Raw genomic sequence first — 12039 nt, forward strand, 5'->3', positions numbered from 1 at the left:
GACATGATATGTCTTTGAAAAAGTTAACCATAGGATATTTGGGAGTATATAAAGGAGTTACCTAACCCAGCTTGGGGAGTGGGAGTGTCAGAGAAGCCACCTTGGTGAAGATAACACCTGTAAAGCACTATGAGTGTTGAGTAGCTGGGGGCCATCAAAAAAACAACAACAAAAAAAACTGTTCAAACATCCGGAGGTTCTACAGATGCTGACACACTGTAGATGGGAAATGTCTCAATATGATAGAAGCCCAGGGTACATAGGGGTAGAAGTGACAGATGAGGACAGAGAGTAGGAAAAAGCACATGTTAAGACTTCCTGAGTCTTTTATGTTAAGGAATTTGATTTGCCAATTAGAAAACAGTGAGGAATTTTAAGCAAGTGAGGGAAATAATCAGAAATGGTGTTCCATGATTTTTGTAATTATAGTGTAAAGAATAAACTGGATGGAACTGAAACTATCAATGGGAAGCCCTCTTAGGAGGATACTGCAATAATCTGGGTGAAATAGGATGGGGGCCAGATCAAGGAAAAGAAGAGTAGAATGAGAGAAACATGGAAGCAGCTCGTTCTTAAGGGTTCCACCTCAACTGGCTATAATAGCTCCCCCTTTATGTTGAGGGCTGTGAGATGTCTGAATCTTTGCAGCTATTCTACTGCACATCACAGAGGTCAGCTCTATATGTCTCCGGGACATACTCAGTCTGAAGCTTCTTATAAAACAAGATAGGCATTAGTGACCGTAAATGGGAAATGCCTTGATAAGTTCAGGCAGGAAATATTAGACGTTAATTATTCATTAAAATTATCTGTAATTTGATTAATAGATCATTTTAAACACTGGGACTGTAAGTGAATGTTCTGCCTTTTCCCAACCAGTTTAAAATTGGACTGACATCTAAGATTGCAAGTTTTAGCAAGTAAAAATTCAGGATACCCAATAAATTGGAATTTCAAATAAACAACCAATTTTCAGTATACACATGTCCCCCAAAGTGGGACATACTTATAATAAAAGTAATACATTGTTTATCTGAAATTCAAATTTAACTGAGTGTCCTGTTTTATCCAGTAATTCCCCTGCCACCAAAAGAATCATTACCTGTAAGTAATAGCTCCCTTCCACAGTATGTAGTCCATCAAATGCCCCTAGTACATAAACTTCATCTGATCTCTTCTCAGACATCTTGTAACTTAGATGACAGCAGAGATCTTTCTGACAAACTGTGTAATTTCCTGTGACTCCTTTGAGCTCCAAGAAGGTGAACTCGTCAAAAAAGATGATGCCCTTAAATTCCTGGTTTCCCATTGAGGGGGCTTCTATACCACTCGCATAAGAAGTCCAATTCACTACTGCTGTGGGGTGTGGGTGGGAGGCCAGTTGTGAGAGGAGGAGTTTTCCCTTCTCTGTCTTCATATCATAATGAAATGCTCTTGGAGAATCAGGTGCGTAGATGCCACTTCCTGGAAATTGGAAATGACATTTAAAACAGTAAAGCAAAAAGGGGTTGCATAGTTGTTATTGTTATTCTAAACTCATGTTAACATTTTACTTTCTCTAAGCTATATATTTCATTAATTTCATTAAAATATGTTGATAAGGACAGATAGGTGAGATGAAATCCAATAGAGTATGTCACCAAGAAGCCAAGAAGAGAGAGTTTCATGTAAGAAGTCGTAAATTTTGAAAAAAACAAAAAGAGCGTACATTCAAGTTGAATAAAACTAAATCAATTTATGAAACAATTTAGGTTGAGATTGATTCTACAGCGTGTCACCAGCTAGATGTGCAACCATTAAGAGTTGGAAAACATTGTATTGAGGAGTACATGTTAGCTAGAAAGAACATGATTTGTTTTTTCCTTTTTTGATTACATCAAAATCTTAAAGATGACACGTTACCTGTCATTTTCTTTGAGGGGTAATGTAAATTGGATGCAAGGAAGTTGACTCCCATGCCCATAGCCCAAGCTGAGTGGAATTCAATAGCTGACAAATGTGGCAAAACATTCATCCAAGCTGTCGGGAAGAGTATGGTGTCCACGTGGAAATCTTTCACCAGGGTCACAGCAGGACCATGGAAGAGAATATCAAAGCACGTGAAAATGCCAAACTTTCCAAACGTGGTGTTGAAAGTCATGACCTCAGCTTCCTTGGGTGCATTGAACTGATCTTCACCCAAGAAAAGATTTTGCTGCAATAAACAGAAGATGATGGGGGGCGGGAATCTCTTTTAAGAAGTTGGCCTGAATATCACTGCATCTAAAAGAGTGCAAGCTCACATCTACTAAACGGTGCCAATCTCATCTACCACCACTGTCTCTACAGGGAAAGAGCGTTAGAAAATCAAAGATCACTATGCTGATAGGATTACTATGGCCTTGGGTTTAATTTCCACATTTGATAGATCTGTAGAAGGGAATCCTTATCTATTAAGACCTTCTCGAATATTAGAGACATAGGAGTGAAACAGATAACTTCTATTTGCCAAGAACACATAACAATTTTCTGCAGACAAAGAACTTTCTTTCCTCCTTTCTCCTTAAAACCAAGTCTATCTGGTAAGGAGTTTTTCATTTTAGCCTTGACCCTTTGCCAGGGCATGTCATTAAAAGGACAAAGTCCAAAAGGCAACATTTTATTTCAAAACAGGTAGCTTCTACTGATTATCACATACTCGTAATGACACTTTCCTGTGTTCTTAAATGTACAGGACACCTCCCTTTTCTAGAACCTTACCACAAATAATCATTACTTTCTATGCTTTGTCTCTCCTCTGCTTTTAAAGTAAGCTTGTTATTATCAACAATGGTGATTTTTTTCCCTTCTTGTCCACTTTATTTTGGTAAGCAATTCAGTAGTTGAATTATCTGCAAATGAATTCTACCTTATGGTAGCGAGCCACCAATTTCCCCTCAGAATCAAACACCACATCAGTGTTGTATTGGTAACGACCATCAGGGGGACAGTGAGGGTCACTGGCATTGCATGGCTTCTTGTCTCCGATGTTTGCCACGACGTAGATGGAGTTGTCCTTGGCCAGACAGCTGAGCCTTTCTTGCACTGGGGTGCGGCCAAATCTGATATGTGTTCATTGGAAGAGGAAAAAAAATCAAACTTAGCGTTTAATTAAATTCAGAATGATAGTTGCCTGAACTTATGTGATATACACAAAAATAACTTCTAAACAGCATAGATAGAAGGGAAGGATTAAAACAAGAAGAGACTTCAGAGGAAGTCCATGCTTGTGGGAATTTGGTTCTAGGAAATTATTCTAGGATAAGACTCCAGGACATGTATATTCTTATGACATTTATCATCATCTATAATCATATATTCATTTATGTGCTCATCTTCTATGTCACATCTTATAGATATTTGGGGGCAAAGACACACATCTCCTGTTCACCGAACACATGTCTGAAAGAAAAGAGGTATTAAAAAATATTTTGAATGAAAGAACAACATTTTGGAAGTAGGATGACTGTGGAAAGATGGCAGAGTAGGAAGCGCCAGGAATCCAACTCTCTACCTAGATAAAACTTGCCCTACAGGAATCTAGCTGACATAATTATTTTGGAAATCTGGAGTCTATTAAAAGACATGAAACTTCCAGGGAAATGCTTGGAAGATAAATTGCAGTCAGGTTGAGTCAATTTAAGCTCTTAGCTCAGCAGGGGCTATCCATGCCCCAGCCCCTGCAACCCACCCCATTGCAGGCAACCATGCAGGTGTTCTTGGAGCAACTTGCCGGCAGTTTGTAGGAGCAGGGTGGGCCATAAGGACCCCGTCTTCCAGATATCAAGGGTCTGGTTCTGATCACTGCTAACTGCTCTGTTCATGGAGGTACACACACAGAGACAGGCCATTATTACATATACTGTTGCAAGTACTTCCCCCACTGGCTGAAACGACTTCTAGGGGATTTAAAGCACCAGTACCTTCTTTTTTATCCCTTTTTGGAGCCAGACGTTAAAGGACTAGGACATAGAAAAGCAACAACTATACAGAATTCAGAAAATCACTGCATATGCCCAGGGAAAGTCATAGGCTAAGAAAAGACCTGAGAAGACTTTAAGCTTACTCCCAGCACGGAGAGAGCCTACAACAATCAAAACAAACAAACAAAAGACATAAAACCCTGAAAAAGGGGGAGAATTTGATTTCCAGAGTTATCACATTATAAGATTCAGATGCCCACTTATCAAGAAAAAATCGTAAGGCATGCAAACAGGAAAATATGACCCATTCAAAGGGAAAAAATAAACCAGTAAAAACTATCCTGGAGAAAGACCATATGGCATACCTGCTGGACAAAGACTTTAAGACAACTGTCTTAACGATGTTCAAAGAACTAAAGAAAGACATGGAGAAAGTCAAGATAATGATGTATGAACAAAATGGAAATATCAATAAAGAGATAGAAACCCCGCCCCCTCCCCAAATTCTGGGGCTGAAAATGACAGTAACTGAAACAGAAAATTTACAAAAGAGATTCAAAGACAGACTCAAACAGGCAATGATCTCTAAAAAGGATGAGCTCAAAGAGACCCATATTAAGACACATTATAATCAAACTTTCAAAAGACAAAGACAAAATCATAATTTTGAAAGCAACAAGAGAGAAGTGATTTATAATGTACAAGGGATCTCCACTAAGATTATCAGCAGTTTTTAATCCGACAATTTGGAGGCCAGGAAACAATGGGCTGATATATTTAAAGTGTTGAAAGAATAATACAGTTACTAAAAACCCTGTCTCTGGCAAAACCATCCTTCAAAAGTGAGGGAGAAATTAAGATATTCTATGTTAATATTAGACCAGATAGACTTTAAATCAAAAAAGGTTATGAGAAACAAAGGACATTATATATTAATATCCAGAGTACAAAGGGAACTCTTAAAAATCAACAACAGCAACACAAACCTGATTCAAAAATAGGCAAAAAACACAAAATAAAATTAATTAGTTAATTAATTAATTTAAAAAAAAAAAAAAGGGACTTCTCTGGTAGTCCAGTGGTAAAGAATCTGCCTTTCAATGCAGGGGATGCAGGATCAATCCCTGGTTACCGCAACTGAGACCCAACGCAGCCCAAAAAATTAAATAAATAGGCAAAATATTTGAACAAAATTTTCTCCAAAGAAGATACACAAATGGCCAATAAGCACATGAAAATATGCTCAACTTCATTAATTATAGGGAAATGCTAATCAAAATCATGACAAGATACCTCAAACCCATTAAGATAGCAACTATTAAAAAAAAAATAGAAGAACAGCTGCTGGTGAGGATTTGAAGAAACTGGAACACTTGAGCACTGTTGATGAGAATGTAAATGGTGCAGCCACTGTGGAAACCAGTCTAGCAGTTCCTCAAAAAATTAAAAATAGAACTACCATATGATCCAGCAATTACATGTTTGTGTATATATCCAAAAAGTTGAAAGCAGGGCCTCAAAGACATGTTTGTACACTCACGTTTATAGCAGCATTATTCACAATAGTTAAAAGGTAGAAGAAACCCAAATATCCATCGATTGATAAATGGACAAGCAAAATGTTGTACTATATACATAAAATAGAGTATTATTCATACTCATATTCATACTTTCCTTAAAAGGAAAGGAAGTTCTGAACATGCTACATTGTAGATGAACCTTAAGAGCATTATGCTAAGTGAAATAAGCCAATCACAAAAAGATAAATAAGGTACAATTCCACTTATATGAAGTAGCTAGAGTGGTTATTTATAGAGAAAGGAAGTCGAATGATGGCTGCCAAGGGCTGAAGGGAGGGGGAAGTCAGGAGTTATTGTGTTTATTCCCCAGTTGCATTGAGATAGAAGTGGTATATAACACTGTATAAGTTTAAGATGTAAAATGTGATGATTTGGTACATGTATATATTGATAAGTGCTTACCACAATGTGATTATCCTTCACCTCACAGAATTACAATTTTATTGTTGTTATGGTGAGAACATTTAAAATCTACTCCCAAAGCAACTTTCAAATATACAATACAGTATTGTTAACTATAGTCACCATGCTGTACATTAGATCTGAGAACTTACTACAAGAAAATTTGGTGTCATCTGCTAGCAATATAAGAAAAACCATAGCAGTCATACACAAAACATATCACTGAAAAAGACCAACAAGGATAGGAAACTGCATCTTAAAAAATTATTATCTCAGTGCATTTATATAAAAAATAACCATTTGATAGTTTTCCTCCCTTGTGTGCTTCAAGTCATATCTGAAATGCAGATATAAATACAATACATTGGACCACTTGAAGTATATTTATCCCATGTCTTTTCAAATCACCTGAAGTGGTAGAATAGATACATGAAATAGAAGCTTACTGTTCTGGATTTCTAAAACAGTCCCGATTACATATTTTCCTCCTGTCTATATTAATCTTGAAAGTGCATCATGTATTTTAATACATTTCGATTTAAACTACATTTTTCAGACTGTTTGCTATACCCAGAAAAGCTCCAAAATTCTTTGTTAGATTTGGAGTTTAAAAAATGCATTTTGCTTATGTGAGCCTGAAATCTGCTTCTCACTTAATCCTTAATATTTGCTGAGCCCTTAAGGTATGCAGAGCTCTGTCCTAGGGCTACTGGGAACAGAAAAAGGAGGTGAAACAGAAGAATTAAAATATATTTTCTAAGACTGCTTTCAAAGTGTTCAATCTCAAAATATTAATACAAGTCATCAATTATTGAAGAAGACATTTATTAACCTTAAAAATGTTATGAAATATTCAAAAAATATTTGTTGGGTCCTAGCACTACACAAAGCACCATGTTAGATATGTAGGCATCTGGGGAAAGGACATTCTGGGCAGAGCTGTCCAAGTGCACAGTGTGGGAGATACAGTGTAAAATATGGCTGGTGCACTTCAAAATCCTCTAATCTTACTGGAGAAAATGTGTATGCACACAAAACCCTGAAACAACAGTACAAAATTATATGCAATCAAGTATCAAAATGCTTTTTCATTCAAGCTAGCTAATTAGGCAAGTTTTTTTTTTTAACTTATTGAACTAATGACTGACTCTTTAATCTGCAGGCCACATCACCTTTATCAGAGGTGCAGACATTCGCTGTATTAAAGGATGTCCCTTGTTCAAGAATTCCTACTCATTCCCACAGTGGAGTACCCAGTACATAGGAAATAGTCAAGGAAAAGAAAGCTGAATAAGTAAATTCATCTTTGAGTTAGGCTCCTAGACACAGTTTGTCTCTCAAGAAATCTACAAGGTTTCTTCTGCGAGGCAATGAAAGCTTGTAAGTCATATTCTTCCTCTCAGCCTCCCAGGAACTCACAGAACTGTATTGTATGTTCATTTGTAATTGTCAGCCCACTACCATGCTGCCTTGTAACAACTACTTCCTCTACTTTATTCAGGTAGCTTCTACTTTGTTTTTACATCTAAACTGTTGTGTTTTTTAATTATATAAGATTTTGTAAGAAGCCTCAGATCTTTCTGGAAGCATGTGAAGTATAAATGCTAAATAAATAAATAAAATTAAAAAGAGAAATAACGAGGGTCTGTTCCCATAACACCCAGGCTAAGTGCTGATGCAGACCCCCCCCTCCAAAAGGTTGGTGACTTTGAGAAAAGAAAGTAATCAACTCTGGATATGTCAAACATACTCAACAAGGCATGATATCTGGTTGTATGCGAGGGGTAAAGGAGCTGGACTCCTCTCTTCCTTTCTCATCCTACATTCAATCTTTGAGCAAAACCTGTCAGAGCCACCTTCAGACTTTATTCGGAATCTGGTCATTTCTTAATATCCAAACTTCTACCATCTTCATCCAAACACCATAATCCCTCTGCCTAGATTATCGCCATAGCTTTTTTTTTTTTTGTGGTACGTGGGCCTCTCACTGTCATGGCCTCTCCCGTTGCGGTACACAGGCTCCGGACGCGCAGGCTCAGCAGCCATGGCTCACGGGCCCAACCACTCCACGGCATGTGGGATCTTCCCCGACTGGGGCACGAACCCGCGTCCCCTGCATCGGCAGGCGGACTGTCAACCACTGCGCCACCAGGGAAGCCCCAATAGTGCTACTTTTATCAGACTTCATATTTCTTATTCTAGACTTGATGTAAAACACTTACACAGTTCTGCTATATCACCTCCTAGGTTATCACATTAAGCTTTAAGAATTTCATATATATTAAACTCATCCAGCTATCTTATTAATGTGAAAGGAAAAATTTTAATCTTAAACTGACATGTGACTCTGTTTCACTATTTTCTCACTTAGTTTTAAAAGTACAGACCTACATAGGGAAACAATTTTCTGTTCACTGGCAAGGAGTCAGAAGAGGTGAGTTTGGATATGGTTCTTCCTCTAGCCAACCACCCTGTGGCCCTAAGTTATGCTATCATCTCCAGATCATTCCCCCAGTGGAAATTCACATTGAATTTGATCATTTCTATGTTATGTTACAGCACTGACTTTTGTGATATCATAATTCATATTCATTTTCCTAATACACATGTCTGTAGGAGATGAAAAATTATAAAACTATCTTGAAACTTAGAGTCAATAGTAAATCTTATACAGTGATCTTCTACAAAGTTTTCCCAGGTAAAGTAATTTCATGTTCATGATTAAATTTTCCACAATATGTTTCTTTACCTGTCGGGATTATTACAAGGGATCCAGTTCACTTGAGGGTCTGGGATATCCTCCAAGTATGGGTAGATAGATTCCCTGTTGAAGTTAAAGCCGTAAATACCATCTTCTGGAGTCACAATAATATGTGCACCCTGTTAAAAACGGAGCTGAATCAAAATATTTCTCAAATAAGCAAACAGTCAAAAATGGGGCCTGCAAGAGGACCTGAGTGGCTGAAGAACAAACATTCAGGGTTTTTTTTTACCACCTTATTCTTTTGCTTTCTATATTTTTATAATTTATTTTCTTTGTCCAACCAATTTCATTTTCTAATCCCACAGTAATCATTTCTATGTAACTTTTTCATCCTTTCATGGCTGTTAATATTTTTCCAGGCTATTCTCAGCCTCTACCATTCACTGTGGTTGTTAACTATAAACCTAACTCTTCCCTGGATAAACCCTCTCCCTGACCTTTGGCCAGTTATTTGCCTCCACCCAGCCTTTCCTGCCTCATACCCTGCAAATGTCCTGCTTCTCAGAAGGGACCTCTGACACAGTTACCTGAAGGGTGCCAGGCCTAGAGGTACAACGTGAGCTCACCTGGGCGCCTTCAGTAGGAGGGCCATCCTGGAAGCTGCTGTGTGGCCTTTAAGGAAATAGTTGGACTAAGGTGAAAAAGAACCTCAGAATTCTTAATAACTTTCTAATTAATTAATTAATTTGTTTGGTTGCACTGGGTCTTCGTTGCGGCATGCAGGCTCCTTAGTTGTAGCTCACTGGCTCCTTAGTTGTGGCATTCGAACTCTTAGTTGCAGCATGCATGTGGGATCTAGTTCCCTGACCAGGGATCGAACCCAGGCCCCCTGCATTGGGAGCTCGGAGTCTTAACAACTGCACTACCAGGGAAGTCCCCTTAATAACCTTTTTAAATCTTTGCATGTAGAAGAATGTATGTTGATAGATATATGTCATACGTATATATCCATAACTTTCATCAGACTTTATATATCCCTTGTTTACCTGATCTACAAATAGCTTATTTCAACTAGATTCGTCCAAACCACACACTTAAACTTAACCCTTCATTCAACTCAAGGACTTACTATGCATTACCATATGTACTTTTGTCTTGTAATTAGAATGAAGTATGAAGTATATAATACACACTGTATATAATACACAATGCAATTTACGTTTAATTGTCTTGGTATTATGAACTAACCTAGAAACCTACAAACTCTTAAGAGCACAAAAGTACACCAAGGCCACAAACACTCTAAGAATAGCAACTGATCCCTCACCCATCTGTCCTTCACCCTCCATCTGTAGCAGAAAAGAGCAACAAAATTGTTGAATTTACAGCAAGTTCCTCAAAAGTTTGTTGCCACTTAATAATCAGCCATTCTTTTCAAAATGTTGCTCTCACTACAAGGGAAGCATGTAATAGTGTCTTTGCTCTAATAACTAGGAGCAGGGAGGACTCTGTAAAAGAAGGACTTGGCTACCCTGACACATATGTCATTCAAAAGTGTAATTGACCCTGACAGTGATTCTGTCTCCTAAGACCCCACCCTTTTCTCTACGTAGAAGCCAGCACACTTGAGAAAGGGTACCTGCTTTGATGCTGATGTGATTGCTTCCTCCAAAAGATCCAGATTTTGGTTCATTAATAGCAAGGCCTCTTCATGGGACACCGGCATCAGGGTGGCATTAGGCAATATCACTGCATGCTCATATACAGCTGCAGTAAACGTATCCAGAGAGCTGGCTGTTAAGACACAGAGAAAGAAAATTGCCGCATAATCCAGCAACTGAGACATAGTCATGCTGAAGTCCAACGATTGCTGAAAAGCAGAGCAAGCCCTGATATTTACAGGGAGAAATCACGTGGTTCCCAGAACTTAGTACTTTAAAAATAAATTACAAAAGCTAAGTTTAAGAAAGCCTTCTGGTTTTACATCATAGATGTAGATGTAATCAGATTTTATGTAACAAATGACCTTCTTTTTGCAAGAGTTTTTGAGGATCAAATAAGAAAATGCATATGTGTTTTCCTTCGCTAGGGTTGTCATAACAAAGTACCACACACTGGGTGGCTTAAGCAACGGAAATGTATTCTCTGTCATTTCTGGAGGCTAGAAGTTTCAGAGGAAGGGAGTCAGCAGAATTGGTTCCTCCTGAGGGCTGTGAGGGAAAGATCTGTTCACGCCTCTTTCCCGGTGCTTTGCTGTCTTCTCCCTGTGTGTCTTCACCCGGTATTCTCCCTATGTGCATACCTGAGTCCCAATTTTCTCTCTTTACAAGGACACGTGTTAATGGATTTAGTGCCCACCCTACTCCAGTAAGACGTCATCTTAACGAATTACATCTGATATGATATTATTTCCAGATAAGGTCACTTTCTGGGGTACAGGGTGTTAAGACTTAAACACATGGATTTTTGGAATTCGTACATTGAGAACTTCAGCACCTAGTAGCCTATGTAAATAATTTGAAAAATAACTTTTCAATTTTGAAATTATTATTAATATCAACATGTGAATATTTGAGCTTCATACTTTTTTCACTTTAGTTTGCACAAAATGGCAAAGAGTCAGAACAAAGGGGAATATAAAAGGGCTATTCATTGTCCATTCCTATGTAACAGATCACCCTCCAAAAGTAGTGGCTTCTAACAGCAAGCATGTATGATCTCACATTTTCGGTGGGTCAGGAATCCTGGGGCAGCTTGGCTGGGTTCCTCAGGCCAAGGGTCTCTTTCACAAGTCTGCAAAGGCTGCAGTTACCTCAAAACATGACTGGGGAAAGATTCACTTCTCAGCTCCAGGCTCACACAGCTGATGGCAGGCGTTGGGTCCTCACTGGTTATGGACCAATAAGTTCTTGGCCACAAAGGCCTCAGGCCACACTAAAAGAACACTCACATTATGGCATGTAGGTTCCTTCAAAGCCAGAGAGCAAGAGAGCCCACCACCCAAGACAGAAGTCACAGTCTTTAGTATTGTCATCTGGGAAGTGACAGCCCATCATTTTTGTTGTATTGTATTCATTAAAAGCAAGTCAGTACACTTGTTGGGAGGGGACTACACAAGGGCATGAATGAGGCAGGGATCATTGGGGACCATCTTAGAGGCTGCATACCATACGAGTCATAGAGAGGGGAGTATAAAGAATGAGAGGGAGAATAAGAGGGAGATAGAGGGAGAGAGAAGAGAGGAAAATAATAGAAAATAGAAAAAGAGCTTATAGATTTTGGTATGGAAAAAGTAGGCAAATTTTTTTTTTTTTTTTTTTTTTGCAATCTACGCGGGCCTCTCACTGTTGTGGCCTCTCCCGTTGCGGAGCACAGGCTCCGGACGCACAGTCTCAGCGGCCATGGCTCACGG

General features: G+C 38.6%; 1 protein-coding gene across 2 annotated transcripts in view; it reads right to left on the reverse strand.

Annotated features, from left to right (window-relative positions):
- The window catches only part of LOC111165838 (pantetheinase), a 29345-nt gene extending 18713 nt beyond the window's left edge, over positions 1-10632 (reverse strand). Inside the window, exons 1-5 of one of the 2 annotated variants that reach the window (XM_089922014.1) lie at positions 10267-10632; positions 8673-8803; positions 2888-3080; positions 1903-2194; positions 1103-1464 (exon numbers count right to left, since the gene is read on the reverse strand). In XM_089922014.1, coding sequence (XP_089778140.1) covers positions 1103-1464; positions 1903-2194; positions 2888-3080; positions 8673-8803; positions 10267-10479 — 1191 coding nt within the window. In that variant the 5' untranslated portion in view covers positions 10480-10632. The remainder of the gene's footprint in view (positions 1-1102; positions 1465-1902; positions 2195-2887; positions 3081-8672; positions 8804-10266) is intronic. The other variant, XM_022556832.3, reaches the window with a different exon arrangement.
- Positions 10633-12039: the final 1407 nt, after the last annotated feature.

Source organism: Delphinapterus leucas, chromosome 12 (genome assembly GCF_059928025.1).
Source record: "Delphinapterus leucas isolate spDelLeu-1000000601 "Yukka" chromosome 12, BTC_Dleu_Yukka2, whole genome shotgun sequence".
In the NCBI taxonomy this organism is placed as follows: domain Eukaryota; kingdom Metazoa; phylum Chordata; class Mammalia; order Artiodactyla; family Monodontidae; genus Delphinapterus; species Delphinapterus leucas.